The sequence below is a fragment of the Bufo gargarizans genome, chromosome 2, assembly GCF_014858855.1.
Source record: "Bufo gargarizans isolate SCDJY-AF-19 chromosome 2, ASM1485885v1, whole genome shotgun sequence".
Classification (NCBI taxonomy): domain Eukaryota; kingdom Metazoa; phylum Chordata; class Amphibia; order Anura; family Bufonidae; genus Bufo; species Bufo gargarizans.
In genome coordinates this window covers 479,072,128-479,095,770 of record NC_058081.1, presented here as the reverse complement: position 1 = coordinate 479,095,770, position 23,643 = coordinate 479,072,128, and the positions used below count along the sequence as shown (strand labels likewise).

Below are 23,643 nucleotides of genomic sequence, written 5' to 3'. Positions count from 1 at the left end.
TGCCAGTAACCAACATGGCTACGGCATTACAGTGAGTGGCAGTGTCTCCTGCGGGGAGGAGACTCGAGCATCGCGTTCAAGCACACAGGGTATTCGGACGAATTATAAAATGAGGATGCTTGGAGGAAATGTGTGTATGTGGGTAAGTAACTGGCTCAGTGATAGAAAACAGAGGATGGTTATTAATGATACATACTCAGATTGGGTTACTGTCACTAGTGGGGTACCCTAGGGGTCAGTAATAGACCCTATTCTCTTGTATATAAAAGATCAATATACACACACACATGGACAAAATTGTTGTCCACATGTGTATATTGATAGCATTCCTTAGATTATTTTGTGTCAGGAGCAATGCTATTTTCGATATAGCAGAGGTCTTGCTAGATTCCCAGCACTAGGCTCACAAGTCCCACCAGCCCCCAGTCACTTACCTGTCAGAAGTGTATCAAAAATGTACAACTCATTACAAGTGAGTGCAAAGGCTAGGTTCTAACATTAGTTGACTTTTATTCTATTACTAAAACATAGAATAAATTTGTGCAAAAATTTTCACCTGCATAAAATAATATCAAGTAATTTAATTATTGTTTAAAAATACATATTGTGTGTATTACAGAAAATTGCAATGACAATAAACCTTAATTTATAGAAAAGGAGCCTGTTTAGAACAATTAGGTTGTGTGATTTTTATCACTTTTTTTCAGACTCTCAAGAAGAAATGTAAGAAATTTTCCAACTCAAAAGCTCATAGCAGAAACTAAAAAAACAACAAAACCAAATGTACACAATAAAAAAAATTCCAGCCTTAGATTACACAATCCCTTCTTCTTTAAATATACAGCAACACAAATATATGTCAGATATAGTCCAGTAGCAGGCACAGGACACTTCTGCTTATTGTGGAGGAATTTATGTGACTAGTTCTTTATAAAAGGCATAGTTTCTGGCCCCAAAATGTGTGAGGTCCATTTATGTATTTCCTTGGAAACTCATTTGTATGGGTCACACATAGAGTTGGGCATTTTCTGCAGTCCTGGTGCCTGAAGGTCTGAATACTTCATGAGAGATATTCTTCTTTGATAGTCAGTGCTGTTGGTGATACCATGTTACTGTTGCTACTACTGCTACTGCAAATGCCTCCCATTCCTGCAGTGGTGCCAACAATAGGGGGAGTAGGTGTGGTGGTGGTGGCCTGTTGACTCTGCTGCTGCATCTTCTTCTTGTTTACTTTTCTTTCTTTTGCCCTTCGATTTTGGAACCAGATTTTTACCTGTAGAATAAGAAACATTCTTAATGTCAGTACAATTCTTCTATAACTATTGGCCCTAAATATGCTTCTTTCCATTTTCTTGAAACCACCCCACCACCACTCTGGATGTTGTTTCAAGTGAATGAGAACATTCTCATTTACATAAAGAGATCAAAAAGTTTTTGGGCTCATATCCAGCTAAAGCTGGCCAAACATATACTCTGTGTGCTGTCCGCATTCATTGCTCCGCTCCATGGCCCGCAAAAATTATGAAGTATTTCCTATTCTTGTCCGTTTTGTGGACAAGAATAGACAGTTTCTATAATGGGCCCCCTGTACCGTTCGGCACGGTCGTGTGCATGAGCCCTAAAGCTGTTGTGTATTTAGGTTAGTTAGATTGTGTTTGTCTATAATAGTGACTTAGATAACAATCAGACCACATTAATCTAGTGACCAATGCAGAAATCTGGGAAATTCCGAGGGGTTCACACACTATTTCTCGCTACTGTACACAGCCACATTGAAATCTGGACAGCCCACTTGAGAAGTTGCAAAACGTTTTTCATAAAGGCTATGGAGAAAATGGTTTACCTGTCGCTCTGTTAGTGACAATGTGGCTGCCAACTCTGCCTTTCTGCGTATTGTAATGTAGCGACTGTAGTGAAATTCTTTCTCCAATTCAAGACGCTGATGATCTGTGTATACAACACGGTATTTGTCTTTTGTTCTTGTCTTACCTAAAAGAGAACAAGACACATGTTACACAACAGTTCACCTAAAATGAAGTGATTGCCTACTTTTCACATCACTTTTTGTTTGAATTGTTCCCTAAATATAAACTGGTTCAATTCCATTGCAGCACCGCCATAATAACATTAGTGTTACATGGTGTTGGGTCCTGTAGGGCGAGAAATACTCTTTGTAGCCACCTTTGGAAGAGTTTTGCTCTGTTGGCTACAATGACACAAAAATATTGGCCTAGATTTACTAATCCTAACAATGGCTTAAGATTTATCACAGTGGCTTAGGCTAGATGATAAATGTGGTGCAGGGATAGACACTTTTGTCTGACTCTGGCAACTATTGTTTGGCCTACTATCAGATTTCAGATTTTTACACCCGAATTTCACCAAAATTTTGCTGCAAAATGGTGCATCTTAGGCCCCTCCCCTTCACACAGTGCTCTGCCCATTTGTACTAAGCTCTGCGTCTTCTCTGAACATGTTGGAAAAAAGTGTAGAATCCCTAGATGCGCCAAATGGTGCCAATTTGTGCAATTTTGCACCACTTTTCTATACCGCTTTTTGGCACAGATAAATTAGTAAATCTGGGCCTTTGTACCCTTTGTCTAATAGGAGTGATATAAGAGTAGCCACCTCTCCTGACTCCCCCCACCCTCCTCACTGTTGTGTATGGAGCAACACAGCAGCCAGCCTTCAATCACTGTGAGGAGGATGTCAGGGAGCACTGTTCCTCATCAGTGATGGCCAGTTCGCAGTGTTCACATGCGGGCTGCCATCTTGACTCACAAGTCCAGCGATGCACAGGTCAGCCCTTACCTATGCCTGTGCCGGGAGCCGGTCTGAAACAAATGCGGTCACCGGGAGCAGGCAGTTCTGAGAACAACCCGATGAAGGCCCCGGTGGTTGTTCTCAGAACTGCCTGCTCCTGGTGACCGCATTTGATTTCAGACCGGCTCGCAGCACAATCACAGGTAAGGGCTTACCTGTGCATCGCCGGACTTATGAGTCAAGGTGGTAGGCTGCATGTGTTCGCAGGTGAACACTGCGAACTGGCCATCACTGTTCCTCATGGCTACACTGGACTCATAAATTAAGGCTCTGATTTATCATGTCTTCCCTCCAGAATTATGGCTTCAATAAGTAGCAAAATGGGGCTTAAAATTTTTTAGATTGTTCACATTTTTGGGTATTGGTAACCTATGCTAATGAATTTCACTCCAGATTTATCATTGAGACTTTTTTAAAAGTTGCAAAAAAAGTCCCGCTCTCACTCTAGTAGGAGGGTGGAGTAGGGACACCGGAGCAGCTTTTCTGGGCAGAAGTGTTAGGTTTACAGATAAGACAAATGTATCAAATAACATATGACATTTGATAAATCTGTCATAAAATACGCCAACACAGTCTCTGTGTCTGGTATATTCTCTGATCAAACGGAACAGTATTTTTAAAACCTGTATCTGTACTTTGCAGCTTTTACAAAGGCACATACCTAAAGGACACGCACCATATAATAATATATTAAAATATAACACATTATTAATAAATAGCTAAAACTGTAAGGATTATATAAAAGGTGACAGTCACTTACACAGAGGGAGCCGCAAATAGTGGTAATAAAATTGTGAAAAATACACAAAGGGTGTACAATTCATAAATAAAAACTACAAGTAACAATGCTATGGTAGACATTAAAAATTGGGATCAGCAAATATCATATTTTTAAATTTGTTTTCAGTTCTTATTGTGGTATTTACTGAATTGCCTTATAGATACCGTTACCATGGACCATAACGCAATTCCATGATGGAAAGCATAACGGAATGCCTGTCTATGGCCTGCATAACGGATCAGTCTGGTTTCCGTTATGCAGGCCACAGACTTCTATTATGACGGAATGCCACTAAAGGCATTCCGTTATGCATTCCGTCATGGAATTGCGTTATGGTTCGTGGTAACGGAATCTATAACTTAATTCAGTAAATACCAGAACACAAACCGAAAATGAATTTCAAAATATGAAATTCGCTGATCCCTAATTATAATGCTAAGGATTATGAATCGCAGAAAATCCAACAGTTTGATTTTTGGTTGCAGGGCAGAAGTTGCACGATAAAGTCGTGTCCCAGTGCGACTTGCCTGCTACTTTATTGTGATTTGGTTGTGTTTCCTGACAGTGAGTTGCAGACAAGTGGCCAAATGTTTTTCTGAGACTTGCTGTCAAGCGAGTGTAGTCCCAGCCTAAATTTGGAATCATCTGTCTGCCTCAAGCAAAGCAGGAAGATTAGCATCTATTTTTTGTCTGTTTTGACCTTTTAAGCGTTTATATGTGGTTTTCATGTTTCCATAATGGGCCAATGTACAGGAAAAATTGTATTTGTCTTTCTGCCAAAGAAATGGCTGTTGTGTTATAACTATGTGGACAAGTATTAGGCCCCTTTCACACGGGCGAGAATTCTGTGAGGTGAACGCATTGCACCCGCACTGAATCCGGACCCATTCACTTCAATGGGGCTGTTCAGATGAGCGGTGCTTTTCACGCATCACTTGTGCGTTGCGTGAAAATCGCAGCATGTCCTATATTCAGCGTTTTTCACGCAACGCAGGCCCCATAGAAATGAATGGATCTGCGTGAAAATCGCAAGCAAGTGCGGATGGGGTGCGATTTTCACACATGGTTGCTAGGAGATTATAGGGATGAAAGCAACCCCGGACCCCATTAAAGTGTATTCCCTGTATTATTTTCCTTTATAACATGGTTATAAGGGAAAATAATAGCATTCTTAATACTCAATTCTTACTAAAATGTGCATTGAGGGGTTAAAAAATAAAAATACATTAACTCACCTCATCCACTTGATCGCACAGCCGGCATCGTCTTCTTTCTTCTTCTTTCAGGATCCTGCAAAAGGACCTTTGATGACGTAATCGCGCTCACCAAGTGGTGAGCGCGGTGACGTCAGCGCAGGTCATGCTGAATGAAGACGATGCCAGCTGCGCTGATCAATTGGATAAGGTGTGTTAATTTTTTTATTTTTTAACCCCTCAATCCACATTTTAGTAAGCATTCTGTATTAGGAATGCTATTATTTTCCTTTATAACCATGTTATTAGGGAAAATATTAAAATTAATATAACACCTAACCCAAACCCGAACTACAGTGAAGAAGTCCGGGTTCGGGTCTGGGTACCACATTAATTTTTTTCTCATAGTGCCGGCAAAACGCTGAAAAAACTGAACATCGGAACGCAATCACAGTCAAAACTGCCAGCAATTGCGTGCCTATTTGCGCGGTTTTACAGCAATGCACACGTGACGCATCCAGAGCAAATCCGGGACGCCCGTGTGAAAGAGGCCTAATTGCACCATGGTCAATATAATGTTTACATATATAGTATAGTATTTTTTTGCCTGACAGTCAAGGACATAGGATGACTAGCTTCACCTTGTACTATACGCTATTGTGGCTGCATGGTTTATATTTGTTTACATGGTTTTGATAAATGTTTTGCTTTCGTTTCCCACACACAAGATTATAAATCATCTTACAATCACATTGTTACATTTTACAAAGGAATCATTTTCACCTTTACAAGGCAATAATCCCACAGTTGTCGGATATTTCATGTTATGTAAAATTATCTTCTGTGGCACGAACATCTGCAGCCGACTGACTAGCGGGAAAGAGTTAATAGGAGCCCTTGTTCCTGATAATTGATCAGTATAATCGAGCAGCAGATCAGCCCAGTGGTCTAAGACCAATTCTAAATAAGTTGTGATAAAAACAGTTAGGGCTCATGCACACGACCGTATGTATTTTGCGGTCCGCAAAAATGAAATCCATAAAAAATACGGATGCCGTCCTTGTGCATTCCGTATTTTGTTGAACGGAACAGCTAGCCCCTAATAGAACAGTCCTATCCTTGTCCGTAATGCGGATAATAATAGGACATGTTACATTTTTTGGCAGAACGGACATACAGACATACGGAAACAGAATGCACATTGAGTTTCATTTTTTTTGCAGACCCATTGAAATGAATACGGTCCACAAAAAAAAAAAAAATATGGACACGGAAAGAGAATACGTTCATGTGCATGAGCCCTTAGCCGGGGTCACAAGTGAGAAGAGCAGATCGGCCCATGCTCATTTGTCAGCTGATGGGCATCTTTCATCACGATGGAAAATGCCAGATTATCGGCAGTACATCTCCTTGTGCAATTAGGGATGTGCTGCTGTGGTCGATTTCAGTTTGCATCAGCCAGTGCAAATGAGCACCGATGGATGTGTTATCATCTATCAGTGCTCACACTGCCCCAACATCAGGCAGTGTAATACAGCCCTAAGAATCTACAGAGGTGGAAGTAAGGAATGGGGAATTTATTATTATTATTATTATGAGCTAGCAGAAAGATAATGCCATGAAGACAAGGAGACGTCAAGAAGTCCTTTCACGACTCCATCACGAGTGCATAAAAAATAGTGAAGCATGCAGTGTTAATATTTTATGGTAAAGTGATGGACACCATGATGGAAACCTGACAGATCCCATTATGAGTAAATGGGGTCCGTAGGGCGGAGGTGGTATCCAGGCTCGGACTGACCCACAGGGGTACAGGTAAATCCCCCGGAAGGCCCCAGAGCACTGTGGGCCTCTAGTCTCCCACCCCCTACACAAATGGCACATAACACAGTAGACTTACTGCACTACATACATATGTTCAATGTACAGCACCTCAACCAGCCTATGTCCATATAGATTATTAAAGAAACTCCCCAGTTTATTATTATAGACACGATCAGAGCTGAGATGACTTCTAGGTATAGAGGAAAGCTGCCAGTGTCCTCTTCTCCCCAGGACCTACCTTCTGAAAGCTTCTGCAGGGACCCCCATATTCAATCATCTGGTAGCATCTTATTTGAATATATCCATACGGTGGGCCCCCCAAAATAAATGTTACTGGTGCGCCCTAGGCTCCCCAGTCTGATACTGGTGGTGCCATCATATGACTGATCCTGTTCCCTGTCATTTTCACTGCTATGATGGAACACAACAACAGGTGTGAACCTAGTCTAAGATAGCCTGCCTAGTTTGCCAAGTTTAAAGACCATCTCTCAACAGGATCAGTTCTCTAAAATCAGACATACTCTCCAGTAGGGATGATCCTCCCTGAGTAAAATGTCACAAAATGGGATGTGGAATTTCAGAGAAACAAGACTTTTATTCTTTATGAAAAGGAGGCTAAGGCTACTTTCACATTAGCGTTTTTAATTCCGCTATTGAGATCCGTCATAGGATCTCAATAGCGGAAGAAAACGCTTCAGTTTTGTCCCCATTCATCGGGGACAAAACTGAACTGAACGAAATGGAATGCACCTAAATGTATTCTATTCCGTTTGGTTGCGCTACCATTGCAGACAAAATAACGCTGCAGGCAAGACTGCGGAGCAAGACGGATCCGACACACAATGTAAGTCAATGGGAACGGATCAGTTTACTCTGACACAATAGAAAACGGATGCATCCCCCATTGATTTTCAATGGAGTTCATGACGGATCCGTCATGGCTATAGAAGACATAATATAACCGGATCCATTCATGACGGATGCATGCGGTTGTATTATTGTAACGGAAGCGTTTTTGCAGATCCGTGATGGATCCGCAAAAACGCTAGTGTGAAAGTAGCCTAAAGCTAATGAAAAACTGAGGAACTGAGCTGCAACAAGAGGTTAAGACCCCATCTCTTTTCATTGAACCCTCACATAAAAGTCGCTTTGGTATAACAGAACAACACAGATCATTTTAGCAGGCTCAACCCTACCAGGCAGTATGCTTCGTTTAGTAGGGTTGATCGTGTTCACAGGTGCTCTTTAAGAGATGACATTACCAGGCATCATCCATGAGGTGAGGTGAACACAGTGCCTTTGTTGCCACCCTTTTCTGACTGTAGGGGGCTGCATTTTGGTAGATATGCAAGCCTGGCCCTGCAGTTTTCCATCTTCAGTTTGGGAAGTTGGTCATTTCAGTTATTATGAAAAAATCTAGAAGCGCCCACACACAGTATCTAGTTATCTGAAGAAATGATACAACCAAGAAGTTAGGAAGTTTACAACTTAAAGGGATAGGTCATCAGTATCAGATTAGTAGGAGACAGACACCCAGGGCCCCGATCAGCTGTTTGAGAAGGCAGAAGCACCGCAGCCTTCTCACAGCTTTTCCTGGGACAAGAGACGACACATTCCTCGGTCACATGGCCTAGGAGCAGCTCAGCCCCATTGAAGTGAATGAGAGAAAACAGTGCCTTCTGAAACAGCTGATTGGAGGAGGACCTGGATGAAGAACACCCACCAATCAGCTACTGAGATAATATTTCAGAAAACCCCTCTAAGCTGCCCATACACATTCAATAGCTGTTGTTCGGCCAACATCCATCTCTCCCGACTCCCTCCCGGCCTCCCCATACACGTTTGGCTCAGCCAAACATGTATATGAATTCTATGAGGAGAGTGGAGAACTTCTGGAGGTGGCTTATCTCCAAAGAGAACAAAAGGATTGGACGTAAATATTCATTTAGCCTTTTCTCCCCAGACATCATCTGTCAGGGTAGTTGGATGCTCCCCACACAAATTAGTGCATCCGATGAGCCTGCAGTTCTCAGCGGGTTCGACAAAAGACTAATGTGTATGGCCAACTTTAGTGACCTGATTTGGCTCGCTTGGATTTGCACACTCATACCTGAGGGTTAAAGAGGGTTTATTGTCACCCTTTAAGATCAAAGGACCATGTAAAGTTTGTCTAGCACTTAATTATTGATTTATTTCTCTGTCAACATATATTAGCTTACCCTTTTTTAACATGGAGGCCTGCTGTCTACATCCATATCTAAATCATTACATTTACTAAAATCAATAACTTAAGATCTGTTGCCCTGCCTGCAACACTTTGCTTCAATATCTTGGTTAAAGAGGACTTGTCACCACTCCTGTCTATTTTAGTAAATGATAGTATTCCACAAGAAATGACAATTCTGGAGCAGTTCTTCTTATGACTATGTTGTGCCATTCCTCTATTTTTCCTGCTAGAAGTTCAAGGATAAAAGTACAGATGGTTGTTACAGTTGGAGGTATGTCTCTGCATAGCCTGACACCGTCCAATCAGTTCTGCCAGTGTCATACCGTGCCAGGACACAACCCCAACTGGTAACAGATGAACCTTTATTCATAGACTTCTAGCAGAAATAATAGAGGTAGAGCAAAACAGTCATTAGAAAAGAATTGTTATTACATGGGTAATGCAAGTAGCTACTAAAACAGACATCATGAAAGAAAGAAAGAAAGAAAGAGAGAGAGAAAGACAAAGGAAAGACGTTAAGAAGGAATCTACCATCTTTGTTTTAAAGGAAGTGTGTCACTTTGACTAGGTTATGCCATCTGTACAATTCCATATAAAAGCTGAACTATCGAGTGTCATTATTAGGGATGAGCGTATCGACTTCGGATGAAACGTTCAAAGTCGACTTGCATAAAACTTATTGTTACTATAGTATACTGTTAGAATACTGTACTGAGCGCTCTGTACAGTATAGAATGTATTGGCTACTGATAAGCCAAAGTTATTACTTTGCGAAGTCTCTCGAGACTTCGGGTAATAACTTTAGAAATTAATTTCTATTGTAAAAACTTTTTACCAAACTGGGGTTCGGTTCCAAGGTAGCATTTATTGCGCTACTGGCGCAATATTAATACTTAGGCAATTTTAGTGGCAATATTATTAATGACGGCATTATAGGGGTCTTTATTACTGGGGGCATGATAGGGAGCATTATTACATTATTATGTGAATCACCAAGGAGAGCATTATTACTACTGGGGCACTGTTTTTAAATCAATATAGTATATGACGAGCACAACGAGTACAGTCTTTAGTTAGCACCAGGATGACACTTTTGGGGCACCAGGATGGGGAGTTTGTGATGAGAAGGTGGGGAAGATGATTTTAAAATAAGAAATCTAAAATGTCTGTGTAATAAACTCTGCAGAGATGAGATGTGGCAGATCTGGACTGACAGACATTTCTGATGGCAACCCTGTTATGTAATGGCTTCTGAATGGCTAAAAGGGTTCACAGAAAGGAGAGGCTTAATTGTCAATCTATTTCTCAATCACCTGACTTTCTCTTAGGTTGGCCATACACTTCAGATATCTATTGGCCCAATGCTGATTTGGCCAACAACTATCACTTCCAGTCCCATCAAAGATATGCTCACTAGGCTTGGCCGAGCGTGAGTGTCTCATGACTGAGGAGAGATAGAAAGCTGCTGCTAAATACCTCTAGCAGCAGCTTATCTCCCTGGAAAATAATAGGCATGTTCAATTGAAAACCAACTGCTCTTACCATCTCACTCCATACATCTGCCTTTGGGAGAGAGCTGCAAGGCCCTCTTGGACATTAGATGATCAGCTGGACCATTCATTTATTGTGTATGGTCTTCTGTTGTATGGTTGGGCAGTCCACAGGTATGACCTGCAGCCTTCCTGTATTCTCAGCTCTTAGGCAGTGGTCCTCACTCCTCAGGACTAGCCAGTGAACTTTTATAAGTGACTTACTGTTGTGAAACATTCTCTATGCATGTTCCCAGACAAGTCAAGACAACAATTTAATGGTAGCTAGCCAGAAGATACATGTAGATCCCCCCATTCAGCAGGGATAAAGAGGCTTTGAAGGTGAACGGATCACCTAAATTCCAGGGGTATTAACTTCTAGGGGTTAGTGTTCATGACCAATGAAACATTGTGAGAAGATATCTTGAGCGTGGGGAAGGGAGGACAATTTAAAGGAAATGTGTCACCAAAAATCGTATCTGCCAGTTAAAACCAGATAGTGGCACATATCCTTTTTTCTCATCTGTTTTTATTTTCTGATTGCAGATTTTTTTATTTTGCTTTCTGAACATGATTATGGAGGCGGCCATCTTGCCTGTGCTGTTCTTAACATTTACACTACATTAAGAAAATTGCTTTAAGTCAGCCACATGGTCCATAGACACAATGGTCAGGAGAGGACCTCATTGACTTCTATGGGAGAGTTTTCTAGGCATGTTCTGTGCCCTTGTACAAGGAAAGAATAGAAAAGCTCTGACAATCAGCTATTGTGAATGGCGGATCCTGTCTCACCTGTCATTTTAATACTGACTGTAATGATATCATCTCTGTGCAAGGGTCCAGGTGGATCTGTTATATCTCCACCTATAACCAAAGTCCTGGTGTGTACATAGATCCTGATTATACCCGATTCCATGTACAAACACTGAGAGCGGAGGCGACCCCTTTGAGTCATTTTCCCATTAGTATCCATGTATGCCGTCTGTTTATTATCAGTGTTAACGAGTCACTTCATTTATATTCCTCTGATGTATAAAGATTTATAACCATCCATGTGATAAGCTTGGTATTAATTTCCTTTCCCAGCTGCAGACAACTGTCTAATCTTGGCAGCGTTCTGGAACCCACCTTTATTGATTTCTACAGAAGTAATAATCAGCAGCACCTTAACCCTATCACTAATTATGTCAAGTAAGAACATTGAGAGATGGAGATAGTCTACAGTCTACTTTTTCTACAGGTTAACACCCTTCTTCTGAGTATTGCCACAACCAATCACTTCTCCGGACATATTTGTTTTAGAAACTTGCAATTCTCAGATAATTTTGGGGCATCTTTTGACATACAAAAAAGAGCCCTTTACACAGGTAGTGAATCCTAACAATAATCGCTAACAAGCACTCATAGGAACGTTCGTTCGCGATTATGTGGCGGTGTAAATGTACCACCGATTACCATATGATCATCATTTGTTGGCAGTGAATCGTACCATCTAGACAACATGTTAGTATGGAGACGGGCAATGGCATTAGTGTGGCTCCTTCCCATACTCCGGAGGAGATCGCTGCATGTAAATGCCGCAGTCTCCTCCACCGGCAAGCAGCAATAATCTGCTGCTCTGTGTTAATCTGCTCCTTAGTTATTGATACCAGAAGTATGCCAATTAATCTGCAACTGGGTGTTATCTGTAGTGAATATCCTTGCACTGGCTGCACCAGTTGCACTGCTAGCACCACATTGCATATTCATTCATAAAGATCTAGAAGCAATAATTGAGGAACAGGACAACATAGGGCTATTTAAAAGTTGCTCCAATATTGTTATAAAAATTATTTAATAAAGAAGACAAGTCAGGAGGGATAACAGTTCCTCTTTATTGGGCATTTCCCTTCAATAGTTGTTGTCTGGCAGTTCCTCTCTACCTTCCAATACACATGCATGCTCAGCTTACCTGAGAATGCAGGTGTTCAGAAGGGGGGTAATGGAATTGGCTGCTGCCAGACATCTCTGACACTGGCTGATCCCCCCTGAGAAAAAAGGATCAGGATCAAGTATGATTCTCCAGACAAGGAATTGTACAGATTTAAGGCAGTTTTCTGGTTTAAAAAAATGTATTTTCAAATATTTTACTAGGGAATTGTGAAGTAATAGAGGAGGAGGGTCCTACATTCGGGAACCTTATCCATTAGTAAGAGTGAAGAAAAGCTGGAGAGAGTAGCTCTCTTTCTCTGAAAAACTCAACGCATCCATGCTGTACATGCACAGTATGCTGATTTTGATGGGAACCATGTAATGCTTCTCTTCACCAGTAGCAGCTCTGTGTTGGAGTTAAAAACTTGCTGAGGATTCAGGTTACAGCTGATTCTTTAAAGACTGTATGTAGACCTTGCACTTGGATGCAATGTGGCTCTTAGAGTGAAACTGTTGCTGTAGTGATGTGGAAATTTTGACACTAGTCATAAATTATTGGTGTATTATCAGAGGACAGACTAATGTAGAAACATATTGGCACATTTTATTTCTTAAAGGTAGAGACCGTACCTGTATTTTGGTCCGTAAACCGCGGATCCGCAAAATATGGTTACCTTCCGTGTACAAAACAGACCTATTCTATAATTTGGGGAACTACCACACAGGGCTGCAAAAATGTGGATTTGTGCTAGGCCCCATAGGAAACAATGGGTCTGTATGCCATCCACAAAAAATATGGATAGCACACTGAATAAAAATAAATTTGTGTGCATGAGCCTTAAGGCAGATTTAATAAGCGAGGCCTAATATTGACTCGTGGAAGGAAGTCCTTCTAGTATACCCCAATTTTTTTTTGTCATCTGCCCTAACCCCGATCCATGCTAAGGCCTAGTTCACAGTTCTCTGATTTGGTCAGTGATTTCCATCAGTGGATGGAAGGAAACACCCCTTCACAGCAGTCACCTGCTCACTAGCAGAAGACACTGTTGCTATTACATGCACCTATCTCCTCCACAGCATGGGGAGGAGCAATTGTTATACCATCACTCGTCCCTATGCTGTCCAGTTGTTTGCCGGCAGCAGATTGTGATTAGACACCACGATCTGCCACCGGCAAACCATAATTTTTAAACCTGTCAAAAGATTTGGATTGCCCGATGAACGAGCTCGTTCATCTGATAATCAGCAGCAGTATTACACTGCCAGATCAATGCTAACGACCGTTCATATAAAAGCTTGTTAGCGATACTGGCCTGTATTACAATCGCCTGGTGTAATACAGACTTTACACAAAACTGCTTTTTTTTAGGCTATTGAGGATAATCTGTAACGGAAATATGCAGTTGAAACTCTGATTTCTGCCATAGATTGGTAGGCAGATCCACGTTCATCTGTAGCTGTTCAGTACTGTATGTATGTTATGGATTATGTAATCATGGTACTTATACTTATTGGCGATTTTTAAGGTGGAATTGGAAATATTCTTAAATATTACAAAATAAATTCCAAAAAATGTACAATTGTTTCCAAAAATTGTTCTACAATGGAGGATAAAAGACTCTTCTACACTTCCCGAGCTAATCCATTGATATGTTATATGGTCTTAGAAGAGTTTGCTGTTTTTCATCAAGAGGAAGTCTCGTAGCTTTGGCCAGTAAGACGGAGCTCTGTGGACTTTCTCATGCAATTTTTCTTATTCTGTATTTTCAATGACCAAGAAGAACCTTCTGAATTTAAAATGTTAGAATTGTGTCGAAGATCAAAGTGTCTTCCTCCTGTATCTCCACCCAGAACAACTCAAGACAAAGTCAGAGAACAATGATATTTATGAAGAGTCCTGCATCTCTCCTCCCTCTTCCTGCATACAAGTCTCTCAAGGATCTCACTGTACTAGATTTGCATTAGAAAAACAAGGACTTGTGAAATTTTGATTTCTCTAAAGAGAACTGCTTTCGATTCAACAATTAGTGTACAGTTGGTCATACATGATGTAGTTTTTGATAATTTGACCGCATCAATAATGTGATTTAAAGTAAAAAAAATATTAATGGAAAGTAGCAGACATCTGTGACATTATTTTCCTGGATTCTCCCTCTGCAAACAGAGGATGCGCCAAAGTTACGTAGAGGTGCACGCCTCTTATAGATTTGCCATATCCTTCCTCTGGTCTTGTGGCAGATTTAAATGTAGAGCAGCCTCATATCTGCCATAGATTTCTGTCTTTATTCATGCCAGAAAATTGGTGTGAATAAAGATAAATATGCCAGGCCTACTGTCCTTCCCTCACCACCCCACTTTTTTGCCACTTCTGAAAAGTGGTGTGAAGGGTGAAAAGTCATATTTTGTAACAAAAATAGTATGCAACAAAATCTAATGGTTTCCAACAACTGGAAATGTGTTCCATTCAGTGAAACAGCTATAGGGTTTATTTTTACTTTCACGTTTGCTTCAGTCCCAAATGAATAATAAGGACTAGAAAATGTACAGTATATACACACTAAAGTCCATAAAAGAAACAGATTGGACATTCCACATTTGGAAAATCATTCTTACGTTTTGTCTATCCTTACGTTCCAGATGAAAAGATAGAACTCTAGATGGATGTGAGCAGGTCTTCTTGTCTAGAATTTTTAGAGGCTTATTGTGGCCATACACATTAGTCTAAAATGGACTAAAATTGACATTTTCAATCAAAATGATCATTCATTGGGTGAAATGTAATAACTAGCAATCATTTTAGCTGACTGATGACAGACCATCATCATCATCTGAAAAGAAGTCGACCATGTTTAATATTTTCATCCGTTAGATGAAAGATCTTTCATTCTAAGAAAGATTGTTCATGGACAAAATATCTTTCTTTGAAGAATGTTCCCAGAAAGATTTTTCATCCATCACTGGTTTCATTAAACATGTATGACCAGTTTGAACAACTGTAATGGCCAGTATGGACTAATGTGTATGGCCATTTCTGTGAAAAGAACATTCACTAGATGTTTGCTTGTCTAACTGCTTTTCAACCAGCAACCAACTTCTATCTAATATGTATGACATATATGATCCCATGGAAATTTCACAATTATATATTTACATTTTAAAAAATACCCCCCAAAACTAAGATAAATTTAGCATTTAAAGACCCTTAAAGGTAAAAGACAGAATTCACAAAGTCAAATTGATGGCTATACAGATTAGATATTTGTAATGGGATCTTGTCGATTTCAGTTGGATCATGTATTTTGGCCATCCAGTATGTTCTGATGGGTTTTCAGCTAAAGTCAGACAGGGTGGATTTTTACCCACTTGAGCCTTTGTTTTTCTCAAGAGATAAAAGTTATGATATGAGTTCAGGCCTTATGTTTACGGTTAGACAGGTGAACTTAGCTGTTGGAGGAATTATCGGATATGTTATCATATATGTTTGCCCAGATTTATGCTGACCATGTATGTTGAAATATCTGGTTTTAAAGGCATAAACTATTCAGTTTAGACTGACCAACTGAAAGAAAGTTTTTAAGTTTTTTTTGTACATTTTATTTTAGTTACCAACTGAAACAAGTAAAAAAAAAAAAAGTAAAAGCTGTTTCTGAGCTTGTTAGACACTACAAGGCTAATGCTAACAACCCACAAAGACAATAGGTCTGTTAAAATAACAGGGTTAAACTACTATCTTCTTTCAGATGCTGCCCAGGCAGCCTTTGAACTGCAATTTGCAAAACTTGCTTATTTGGTTTTTCATGGAGACTTGCTGCCACTTTCTAAGGTTAAAAAAAAAAATCTGTCTTACCTTGTCCGTGCTCCTCACCCTTGCCTGGGATCAATACAAGATTTTCTATGAGACAACAGAAATTATATGTAATCACAAAATATTCCTGACAGCTAGGAATACGAATTCCAATGAGTATAAATGGAAAACCAACCTTTTAAATAAATTGCATAAACTCATGATACATAACAGTCTAATGCATTAATACATTACAATCTGCACTTGTAGTGTGCCCACAAATAATGGCATTACATTTACAGTGTATTATTATGTGCATCATACATGAAGATTTTCAAAAGGATATTAGTCCTACCAGATCAAACTAAATAAAATCTATCTATCTAGCATCTTTTCCATTGTAGTTATATGTGAATTTATAGAAAACACAATTAGGGAAGACACCATAAAGAGCAAAGTACAAATGTATTTTACTACAAGGAAAAGTACCGTATATTTCCGGTGAATATTATGAATATCCTAGAAATGTGTGTATTGGTTGGAAGCTCCAACTGTTATCTTGATAATATAGTAGCAGACAATGGACTAACAATAATTATGGTCCTATACAAGACAACAACAATAGCCACTTAAGTTCATGCCAAAGGCTATAGCGACCACTTCAGTTTCTGAAAAATGGATGTGGTATCCAAAGGTTTAATGAGGACAAAAGTGATTTGAACATCATCTGTTTTATAGTAACTGGGCAAGTTATCATAAATGATTACAAGAACCTTAAAAGTCTATGAAGAAACAGACAATATAATATTATTTAATCTCCACCCTACCATGTGAGGGTCATATCATCATTCCTTTTAAGTAATTCATAGACTTATCCAATGCAGTCATTATATGAATGCAACTGCTAAACTTATGATTATTTTTGAACAGTCATCCAATGGAACAAAACACAATTTTTTCTCAATCCAACATAAAAAATATTGAAATGGGAGGCACATGGAGTTAGAGATGGTCCCCACACTGCACAAATTGGCCATGAGCCGTAAATACTCTATATTGCAACATATATTGCTGTTCTCACAGCAAAAAATGTATTTAATGCATTGCCTTTCAGTATAAAATAATCCTTACTATCTATTTATGGATTCATCGATCAATCTGTCTATCCATCCATTTGTCTATCTATCACAATAATATATCTTATTTATATCGTCTATCCTAATAATTGTAAATCACTGTCTTCTTATTAAGATTGAAGTATTTGCTTTTACTATATTTACAGTACTATTATTGCATGGTTTCTTGCAGTGCAGTAATATGCTTTAAAGTGTCCGCATTTTAAACTTTACCAGCATGATTTATGATTAATGTTTAATGACCAATGACAATTTAATGGATTAAATGGTCTAAAGTATATACACCTTACAAAACCATATAAAATCACCAAAGCAAGGTAAATACTGTTATGCAGAGCATGAGAGCGTAAGGTAAATTCTCATATCTCAACAATATATTAAACTGTGGGATCAAGTTTAAATACTAAAGCTGGCCAAACAATTCGGACAGCTGTTCCCCTGACACCCCTATATGCATACACGCTTGGCGTTGTCCTAAATGGAGGAACAGGAGTAAGCAATTGTTTCAGAAAAATAAATCTACAACCTGATCCTTTTTTGTTCCCCCCAACATCTGCTGCCAGAAAAATCACCCTCATGCACAGGTCGCCCCTGAAGGGAGTTTTCCCAGTAAAAATAATTTTTTAACAAGTTCCCACAGCATGGTCCCTGAGACAGAATATTCATACTTTCCTGCTCCCCGCTAATCCTGTCCTCCGCGCTGCTTCTGTTCTCTCCATGTTCCGGTCCCGGCACTGTTTACTTCCGGCTGAATAGTCACATGCACCGCTCCAGCCACTGACTGAATTCAGCTGTGACGTGCTGCTTGTGGTGGCATCACTGTCAAAGCTAGTCATTGGCTAGAGCAGTGCATGTGACCCTGGCCATAGCCAGTCGAATGCAAACAGTGCCAGGACCTAAAAATTGAGAGAGTGGAGGCAGCGCGGTCCACCAGAGTGGCATGGAGCTGAAGATTATAATGTTCTGTTATATGTTATATTGTAATACTGTAATTAAGGTATTTTATTTTTATATTATTACTACTACTATTATGCATATTAGCTAATCTTGTCTGTAAGAGCCCTTTTAACATGGGCCAATGACCTTTGTCCCCCATTCAGTTTGCATCAGGCCATGTAGAAACTACATTAATATATAGATTAATATATATATTGTCGATTAACTTGGGCTCAGGGCTGAAATTGCCACATGTAAAAAAATACTCTAACCTACCCCAACTGTATTACTGAAAGGAGAAAAAGAACCCCGCTGAGTAACCACTGTTAACCCCCAGATGATGGTACACCAAAACACGCGTTGGGGTGGAGCCATTCCAAGCTGCGCACACCCTAACATTATTATATTGCTAGTTTAGTAATACCTTATTATCATTTGGGCTTGTGCTGCCTTTGACTAAGGGATATGTGATGTTGTTTCTGGTTTCCTTTGTTTTTATTTTGGGGCCTTATATATACTCAGGCTCGGACTGGCCCACAGGGGTACAGGGGAATCCCCTGGTGGGCCCCTGAGCAAGGTTGGCCCCTAGTCTCCCACCCCCTGCACATAACACATTAGATTTAGTGCACTACATACATATATTCAATTTACAGCACATCAACCAGCTTATGTTCATATAAAAAACGTGTTAGATTATTTATTATATTTGAATGTATCTGTACGGTGGGCCCCCAAAATAAATTTTGCTGGTGGTCCCTAGGTACCCCAGTCCGACACTGTATATACCTGTAAGGGGACCCAGGGTTAACCTTTATACATCTTTTCCCGGTGGTCTACTATTTATTTACTGACCTTATAATCATTATAATTTGTGTATCTTTGGCCTCCCTGGCCATAGTAGTACATTTCATAGTTACCGATTTATTCCCATTAGATGTGTGTTACAAGAGATGTCTCCTTTTTCTCCTTCCTCTCATGATTGTCTTATTTCATTGTATTTTTTGAACTATTTATGGCAATAAAGATTCTTTAATATTTTGGTATATTGTGGCTTCAATTTTTGTAGGTTAGGTAAATTTTCTGAGCCCTTGCCCAGTGTTATCTTTAGAAATATTTGGGAATAATATGTACCATTGCTGTTTGGTTTCTATATGGTACTATTAATTATTATTATTATTAGTAGTAGTAGTAGTAGTAGTAGTAGTAGTAGCAGTAGTAGTAGAATGCTAGTCATCACAATTTAGAAACAATCCATGGTGGACTAATTAACAATAATAATAACCATGATAATAAAACTCTGATTTATGCCATGTTTTCTAAGGTCAAAAGGTTTTATGGTCTACCGTGATCTTTTCATACTGACTAAAATTTTGCTGTAATTTATCATTGCTTTTTTTATATGCATATAAAATATAATAAATATTTTGTAAAATACAATGCTATCTTACTTTCAGTGCTATTTTATTATCTGGTGTAAAAAAGAAAACATTGTATTTATGTAAAATATATATAATTTTTACATTATTTCTTATTTATGTAGAACAATGCTACTTTATCTTTGCTGCAATACAATTGATATGGTAAACTCCATTGTCATGAAAGTATGGACATTGTAGAACTGTTGACTCAGAAGTACCTGATTAGATTTTATACCTGGTTCTTCAAACTATTTAGCAGTAATTTATTTTTCTTTCCCTCATTAGTTTCATTCAATGGTAGAGACACAATAGCTATTTGTTAGCTATAAATAACATTTACAAAAAAACTAGAAAAAGATAAACTTATTAAAAAATAAACTTAATGTGATTCTGGAAATGCCCTTGTAATCCTGCCTTATAAATTAGATAGAGAGCTCAAAACAATAAAATGTAACTCTCATTTAATATATGTAGTAAAATACCAAAAATCACTAAAGTACATCCACAATAATAGTACAAACAAATGAGGTTAATGCTTTGTAGGATATTAATGTGTATTAATGGGAACAAGCAGATGTACATTTCAAGTCTAAGGTGACTTTTTATGATTTTTACCATGCAATTAAAACCAACAACCTGAGCCAATTGAAAGGTCAAATATACCTATTTTTAATATGCCAAAGCTTGTCATACACATTTAATTTTTCTCAGTGGATCCCCTGATTTCAGTGAGCTCCAGTATATAACTGGTTTGTATGGAAGCAACTATATTTTAGCCTGTCCAATCTTTTATTCCCAAGGAAATTAAAGGGCTTCTGTCACCCCACTAAAGTCATTTTTATTTGGGGGGGGGGGGGGGCTAGTTAAATTCCTTATACTGCGATATATGAAAATATAATGCTCTTACTTTCCTTCAACAGTTTCTTCTAAAAACAAACTTTTATAATATGTAAATTAGGTTTCTACCAGCAAGTAGGGCGTCTACTTGCTTGTAGCCATCGCAAAAAAAACGCCCCCTCGTCCTGTTGATTGACAGGGCCAGCCGCAATCTCCTCCTCCCGCCGTCTACTTGCTGGTTGCCGCCACAAAAAACTGCCCCCTCGTCCTGTTGATTGACAGGGCCAGCCGCGATCTCCTCCTCCGGCCGGCCCTGTCAGCATTTCAAAAATCGCGCGCCTGTGTTCATTTGGCGCAGGCGCTCTGAGATGAGGAGGCTCGCCTCCTCAGCACTCCCTCAGTGCGCCTGCGCCTATGACGTCTTCTCTTTCGGTGATGTCATTGGCGCAGGCGCACCGAGGGAGTTCTGAGGAGGCGAGCCTACCTCATCTCAGAGAGCCTGCGCCGAATGAACACAGGCGCACGATTTTTGAAATGCTGACAGGGCCGGCGGGAGGAGGAGATCGCGGCTGGCCCTGTCAATCAACAGGACGAGGGGGGCGGTTTTTTGTGGCGGCTACCAGCAAGTAGACGCCCTACTTGCTGGTAGAGACCTCATTTACATATTATAAATGTTCGTTTTTAGAAGAAACTGCTGAAGGAAAGTAAGTAAGAAGCATTATATTTTCATATATCGCAGTATAAGGAATTTAACTAGGCCCCCTCCCAAAAAAAAATGACTTTAGTGGGGTGACAGAAGCCCTTTAACCAGCACAGATGTGTCTGTTTTATCTCTTACCCAATACTACTGCCCATATGGCGCCCTTGTAACTTCTATAGCGCTCAGCCAAAAGCAATCTCCCAACTCCCTCATACACGTATACACTAGGCTTTGCCAAATGTGTATGCGTTTTTAGTGGGTAGAGTAGATTAAGCCGCTGCCAGTTACCTCTGGCGATGGCTTACTCCCAGGAGAACAAAAGAATCTGACGTTGAAGTTCAATGCGCTTCATTCTTTTCATGTCCGACATCTTCTGTCAGGAAAAAGTTGGGAGCTCAACATACACATGCTGACAATACCCTGATGTGTATGGGGGATTTTTATTAAGAGTCAAACACATTTTTCAGGTGTAGTATTGCTCATCACTGTGCAATACTTATTTTCCAAAGATGTGAAAACCACTGAATCTAAAGGTGACCACAGATACTAGTTAAATATCATAACTGACCATAGATATTATGTATATATATATATATATATATATATATATATAACAACCATTTTGTGTGAATAAAATAACCTTATTTTTTGAAATTTTTGGAGGGTGCTGATGATTTTTATCAAGTGGATCTGTGGTCAAGTGTGCTCATTCAGGGATCCTGTCATTTGTGCAGGCACCTAAATGATCATTTCTGGACAGCAGATTGTGCTGTCTAGACAGTACCACAATAGCAAGCCCTGGTTCTCATACTGTGGAGGTGATCACTGCATGTGAATGCAGCGCTTGATCCCCAATGCGCGAGCAGCCGACTGCGGGAAGGAACACTTCCTTTTTGACAATCGACTTCTCCTTGGTGCGTTTAACCTGTGCTTCTGGATTTTTGTATCTCTGTGCATATATATATATATATATATATATATATATAAAAGACGGAAAAAGCCAGCAGCACACCATTAAGATCAAAAAACACGTGCGGTTTATTCACCCAGTGTCATGTAGCAGCAACATTTCAACCGCTTGTTGTGGTCTTTCTCAAGCTATGAAGCGGTTGAAACGTCGCTGCTACATGACACTGGGTGAATAAACATGCACGTGTTTTTTTATCTTAATGGTGTGCTGCTGGCTTTTTGCGTCTTATTGAATGAGACCTTGGTGCTGGTTCATATTGGCCTGATTTTGCACACGAGCGTAAAGTGTGCTGCATCTTCATCTTCCTTTATATATATATATATATATTTTATTTTTATAAAATGAGATAGATGTAATGTTACTACATCCACTCAAGCCTTCCCTGTAAGCAAGAACCAGGCCCAATAAAAAGCAGCTCTACTTGTGAAAGCTTGTTAATACATCAACTTTATTGCCCAAATGCTTTAATGGGTGCTGTATAATGTACCAGTTTCCCTGCAGGTAATACTCAACAAAAATGAAGATTTGACAGTTGATCTTTCAAAAACAGCTGATTTCAAGCTCTCCAGAAAAAGGGCTCTCAAAATAGCCTCAACATCAAAGAAACCTGCTTTGTGCTGAAGGATTGTCCAAAAAGGACTCCCCTTTTAAGATCTAGCACATATATTTCAACAAAAAAGACCACATATCATCATCAAATGACAGAAACTGATAGCGCTTAAGAAACTCTTTTGACTATAATAGAATGTCAGGTTTTTATTTAGAAAAACCCGGCATTTTACTAGACAAAATAGAACTATATTTTTTACATAATTGCTGTTATAGTTACAACAGTATCCAGATAGAAAATAATGTAAGTGTTTACTCTATAGGAAGAGTAAGCAGTCAGAACAATTATCAATCTACGTACTGTAGATATTCTGTAAATTATGTCAATTTCAGATAAAACAGTACAATTTTTTCCAAAAAAGGTGCAAAAATGTGTCAAACTATTCTAAATGAACTTCAAAACATTCATTAAAAATAATTCCCAAGCCAAAAATCTAACAAAAAAATATAGTTTTTAAAACATATGTCACCCGACATTGATAACTGAACATGTTTCCTTCTATCTAGATAATCATGAATGCACTGTACTCACCATTACTGGGGTTACTTTGTGGAACTCCACTGCGCCTCATCCATTCATAAGGATTGCGCCTTTGTGCATTAGGGGACAAAGGAGGAGCACTGCTGCTCATAGATGGCGGTAAAAGTCCAGAGCCTGGTGGTTGAACAGGATTGAAATCAGGTGGGCTGAATCCAAGCTGTCCAGGGTTGGCAGAAGATGCTGTTGGTCCTGGTCCATAAGCATGCCAGTCATCTCTGCTAGAAGCATATGGGGAGCTCCAGGTGCCACCAGGCTGTCCATGATGTGGATCACTGTTAATCCCAGGGACGTGATGATAGCTGGCGAAATCCGAATACTGAGGAGGTGCAGGAACATAATTTTGGGGGCTGAGATTCAGACCAGGGTGCCTGACAGGGTTGGGGTACATATTGCTGTCCTTATCCAAAAGATAACCCACGTACAT

At 39.6% G+C, this 23,643-nt stretch overlaps 1 protein-coding gene across 1 annotated transcript; it reads right to left on the bottom strand.

The window, feature by feature from the left end:
- Positions 1-625: 625 nt before the first annotated feature.
- CDX1 (caudal type homeobox 1) lies at positions 626-23,643 on the bottom strand. The gene is made up of 3 exons (XM_044277869.1): positions 23,211-23,643; positions 1,844-1,989; positions 626-1,273 (listed from the first exon to the last, which is right to left on the bottom strand). Exons 1-3 carry the CDS (start codon positions 23,641-23,643, stop codon positions 1,061-1,063), a joined length of 792 nt encoding a protein of 263 aa, XP_044133804.1. The 3' UTR covers positions 626-1,060.

What these genes read in the sequence shown, in the direction of transcription:
- CDX1 (XM_044277869.1), bottom strand. Translation starts at nt 23,643, where the DNA reads ATGTACGTGGGTTATCTTTTGGATAAGGACAGCAATATGTACCCCAAC. An exon ending in ACAAAGTAACCCCAGTAATG is followed by an intron (nt 1,990 to 23,210) that starts GTGAGTACAGTG and finishes GTTCTCTTTTAG; the next exon opens with GTAAGACAAGAACAAAAGAC. An exon ending in TGTCACTAACAGAGCGACAG is followed by an intron (nt 1,274 to 1,843) that starts GTAAACCATTTT and finishes CTTATTCTACAG; the next exon opens with GTAAAAATCTGGTTCCAAAA.